This window comes from Rhinopithecus bieti, unplaced genomic scaffold (assembly GCF_001698545.2).
Source record: "Rhinopithecus bieti isolate Rb0 unplaced genomic scaffold, ASM169854v2 scaffold_32105, whole genome shotgun sequence".
Taxonomy (NCBI): Eukaryota; Metazoa; Chordata; class Mammalia; order Primates; family Cercopithecidae; genus Rhinopithecus; species Rhinopithecus bieti.
Genome location: NW_016814250.1, coordinates 983,982 through 989,046, shown reverse-complemented (window position 1 = coordinate 989,046; position 5,065 = coordinate 983,982). Strand labels below are relative to the sequence as shown.

The window sequence follows — 5,065 nt, the reverse complement described above, 5'->3', positions numbered from 1 at the left end:
TTTACAAAATAGGAAAATTATTTTAGTCTTCCAAATCTCAGTAGGTTTAATGTAATGGCAACTTAAGAAATTTCCCGAAAAGAATATTTCTCTGAAACAGTAAACGTAAAGACAGCCTAAGGGAACTTATGTTTTTCCTAAGAGAAACAAAGCAAAAACCATTAAAATGCCAAGGCTAGAAGTATCAAAACCAAGTCTGGAAGACCTCAATTCTTGTCCTGGCTCTGCCACTAACAAGGTCCTTTACATCCTTTTCCATACCTGTTTAGTAACAGCAGACTCACTAATGAGGGCCCCTTCAGCGAGACACACACACAGAGACAGACAATTTAAGTTTACTACAGAGCATTTTATATCACTGTATTAGTGCTTAATAACTGTAAGGACTATTTGTTTTAAAAAATATTTCTCTACAGAACAAGATACATTTTCTCAAGACTGCCTAATGTAAAATTTATGAGAAAAGCATATATGGTTTATTGCTGTTTCTGGCAACTGTGCTATCTACCTGTATGAATCATAAGTAGCTGAAACTACATAGACATCACAAAGGCTTACAAAAGTTTAAATTCCATCGAAAGAAGACACTGGCTATTCTAAGAAAGGAAAGTACTTTAAAAAGAAAACTAAAAAAGTCATTTGAACAACAAATTCATTGAATTGAGTGAATAATCTCCAACTCTACCACTGAAATCACTGGCTTTTCTCTCTGGAATTCCTCTCCACCCTCAGTGCTATCTCCAAATTCACCCTACACACAAATGTGCAATACTGTCTCTAAACCATCTCTTTGCTATTATGTCAGCCTTCTTGAAAAGCCTTCATGGCCGGGCGCGGTGGCTCACGCTTGTAATTCCAGCACTTCGGGAGGCCGAGGCGGGGCGGATCACCAGGTCAGGAGATCGAGACCATCCTGGCTAATACGGTGAAACCCTGTCTCTACCAAAAATACAAAAAACTAGCCGGGCGCGGTGGCAGGCGCCTGTAGTCCCAGCTACTCAGGATGCTGAGGCAGGAGAATGGCATGAACCTGGGAGGCGGAGCTTGCAGTGAGCCCAGGCTAAGATCGCACCACTGCACTCCAGCCTGGGTTACAGAGCGAGACTCTGTCTCAAAAAAGAAAAAAAAAGAAAAGCCTTCAGTAACTCTCCACAAGATAAACTCCACATTCCTAACCTTGCTTTTATGGCCCTCCATAATCTAAAACTGACCTCTCCATTCATCCCAGTCTACCACTCCCTGAAAAACCACCATTCCAGCAAACTAGTCTCTTCACTCTTCTCCAAACACTGCGAGTGTTCTGGTTTCTTCTGGTTTCCAGTATGATAAGGTTTTACTCCTTATCACCAGTGACTTCCAAAACTTCCAACAAACCTCCTCCACTCTAACATACAAACCCTTGTCCCTGGAAAAGTTAGAATACTTGTCACTAAATTTTAAACCTTGTAACAGGTATGTGTCTACATCCTTTATTTCTTCAAGAATTTAGCGCAGCGCAGTAAGGAGTTCAAAAATATTCCTTAGATTGAAGTAAATTCAACTACAGGACAATAAACTCAAGTGCAAGGGCCTCTACCCTATTATAAATCTGTATCTAATTCCAGTATTTAGCCAATTGTAGGTGCTAAATATTTGCTGATTGCTATCTAATTGAACTCAGTAGCAAGCCTTCAGGTCCCATAAGCCTCAAAACTCTAGATATTTGTGGAAGATTTCAAAGTGTCAAGACATCAAAATTACATACTGAAATCTTCCAAGAATGTAATGCACACAGGACACACCTTGCAGGGCAATTAAAAACAGAAACCACTTAAATACACAATTCTCGAAACGCTCAAAAGGCCATTTTTGTAAAACAAAATGTAAAATATGTGGAAACACAAACAATCTGACCTAATGGGTTTTATTCTTTCTGTAGATCCTCCACCTAATGTCATTCCTTGACTCTCTGATGTTATACAAAAGCTCAACTGGTTAGGTGAACCATTTACCTGGACTGCAATTTCAAATCACCTCATCAAGCCATTTTCAAATACTGCAGAACCTTATTAGTTTCCCGAAGAGGTACGCGGGGGAAGCTGAACGCAAAGAGAATTATGAGACCTGCTCACTCTGCCACTAACAAGGTCCTTTACATCCTTTTCCATACCTGTTTAGTAACAGCAGACTCACTAATGAGGGCCCCTTCAGCGAGACACACACACAGAGACAGACAATTTAAGTTTACTACAGAGCATTTTACATCACTGTATTAGTGCTTAATAACTGTAAGGACTATTTGTTTTAAAAAATATTTCTCTACAGAACAAGATACATTTTCTCAAGACTGCCTAATGTAAAATTTATGAGAAAAGCATATATGGTTTTCCATATATGGCCAAGCCCTAACCGGTGAAGAATAATTAAACTCAGGTCCCCTGACTTTAGTCCAAGGCTCTTCGTCTTTGGTAGGAACTAGAAGTAAACTTTATGGAGCAAGCGTGAAAAGGCATATGAGCTACAGTTGTGTTCCTGTCACCTTCTGGGAAAGAATTTAAACAAATTCTTAATGAACATAACGAGAAAAAAAAAGAATTCCCAATCACTCTCAAAGCATGATTACGAGTTATGTTTCTTATGGTAAAGGATGATAATCAAAAGGAGTAAGATACCAATTCACAAATTCAAGAAAGTCTACAGTCTGGAGGAAGGCTGACATCTGGCCCCCCAGATGCACTGGATGCTGTTGGAACCTAAGGCATGTTTCCTGATGGCAGGAAAGCTAATATGCTGTCACAGAAATAGCTTTCTACCAGTGGCCAAACTGGCTTTGCCCTCTGCCTCTCCCCCACATCTCTCTAGCTCAAGAGGAAACTACAACGACCAATGAGAGAGAGGGTACATTCCCTGGCCACCGACTCTGATTAACACCAAGTTACAGAAAAAGTCCTCAGTTCTCATTCTCGTGTTCACTCTGCACCCCCGCCCCCAACTCCTCCTTTCTACGCTCACTCCTCCATATGTATAGCGCCCCCCTACTTCCCACCCAACTCACATACCAGATGTCAAGGGCCTGGAGAGCCCTCAACCAAATAAGCCCACTTGTCGCATGCCCCAGAGTCCCATTTCTGATTCAAGCAGCAGAGACTTAAAAACAAAACAGACAAAAAAAACCCTAAGTGAGTCCCAATCCTGATTTTGCAACACCAAAGAGGTCAGAGAACCAAAAGGAACCTTGGAGATCATCCAGAGAAGTTGAGTGACTTGCTTCCAAAATTACAGGGATGGCTCACTAAATTCTTCCCACAGAAATGTACTTCAACTTATTCATTAAATGCATATTTATTGTACAAGGTACCATGCTGGGTGGCCGAGACAGTATGTTCAATATGTTTTAATAGCCCTTAATGAAAACTGGGGCGGGGCGCGGTAGGGAGAACAGTGAGATGGGGGATTTTCCCCAGAGGTGGTATCTATAAACAAATGTACAAGGGACGAACACCTAAGGCTGAGAATTACTGAACTGAGCATCTAGGTGAGTGATGAAAGCCCTAAGAACCCAGCCCCTCAAGGCTGGATACCGCCCAAGTCCCTGTCTACTGTATGGGCAGGTCTTTTAAAGAGGAAAAGGGGGCATTCACCGCCATCATCCTAAGGGGTTATGGATCCAAGGGATGGTAGGCTGCCCAGCTCCTCACTGGAGCTAATTCCGCCCCACTTTCCAACAGCATCACTCACTCAGTATTTCTGCATGAATTTTGGCCCACTCTCTCCTAGAAAGACTCTCAACTACACTAAAATACAGTTATCTCTCCTATATCTCACGTCTTCTTCCGAGTTTAAGACAGAAGTTCAGGGGAGGAAGGCACCAAGCCTAACCCGGGTGGAATTCCCTATTTGCAAGCAGTGCCCGCTTGAGCTAGAAGGCAGGCTGTACGCTCACCCTTCCAAATCCCAATCTCTGAACCCTCCTCAGCACCGGAGGGGAGGAATGTGCGGAAGCAGCATAAAGCCAGGTGGACTTTCTGGTTTGGCACGTGAGGGAACTGGAACAGAACTGTCGGGGAACATCAGACAATGAGAGGGAAAAGGTGAAGCTTAAGGGGACTCCGGAAAACTCAACACCCCCGCAGGGTTTCAAAGAATCCCCAGGAAAGTTCTTTTGAGAAGTCACAAAACAAAACTAGGCAAACAGATGCCTCGGTTTTGAAAGAGATTGTAACTTCAGGCAGCAATGAAACCTGACTCCGGGCCAGGAGAGCCTAGGGTCGGTTCAGCCGAGCGCGCAGTCAGCAAGCGGTGTTCGGCGGCGGCCAGGCGGGGCCCACGGGCAGCAGCTAGTTCCCGCCGCCGCAGAGCTGCAGGGCCGGGAGTGGGGTCTGGCCGCGCTGCCTCGAGAAGGAATGACCCCAGGGACCACCCCACCCCCCACCCCCGGGGTTCCGAGAGAGCTGGGCTGGTCCGAAATGAATTCCCCGTTCCTGTGGCTGCTGGCCCCGGACACGAGACCCTCCGCCTCCTGCCGGGAGAGGCTCCTCCCCGCCTCGCCACAGCCCCGTCCGCGCCCGCGTCCCCGCTTACTTTTGGTCGCAGCGATGAGGTTCTTCCCGTCCTTGATGAGCTCTTTGATGAACTTGTTGGTCCTCTCCAGTTCCGCTTCGTGAGCGCGGATCCTCTCCCGGAACCACGGGCTGTCGAGGTAGCAGTCGCTGAACTCCAGGGGCTGCAGCCCCATGACGGCAGCGGTCGCGGCGCGGTGCGCACGGCCGCGCGCTCCTGCCCGAGCAGGGCTCCGAGGCCGCTGCCAGGTGCGGCGCCGCGCGTTCAGGGAGCCCCGAGGAACTAGCAGGCCCGGGCGCGCGGCGAGCGCGGCACGGACATGTCCCGCAGAGCCAAGCCCTGCGACGCGGAGGAGCGGCCACCGAGACCAGCGCAAGCCGTGGCGCCCCAATCCCGGCAGCCCCCGCCGAGCCTTGAGCGCCCGCGGCCCCGCCCCTCCCGGCCTCCGCGCTGCAGACACTCCCCGAGGCGCCGCCCGGCCTGGCCCGCGCTCCCGCTCGCCCCCTTCTCTTTCCTCCGCCTTCTT

At 47.6% G+C, this 5,065-nt stretch overlaps 1 protein-coding gene across 1 annotated transcript in view; it reads right to left on the bottom strand.

The window, feature by feature from the left end:
• ARHGAP10 (Rho GTPase activating protein 10) overlaps positions 1–4,973 on the bottom strand; it is a 341,688-nt gene extending 336,715 nt beyond the window's left edge. Inside the window, exon 1 of the mRNA XM_017850073.1 lies at positions 4,561–4,973. Within this exon, the coding sequence (XP_017705562.1) occupies positions 4,561–4,714 (154 nt within the window). The 5' untranslated portion in view covers positions 4,715–4,973. The remainder of the gene's footprint in view (positions 1–4,560) is intronic.
• Between the last annotated feature and the right edge of the window lie 92 nt (positions 4,974–5,065).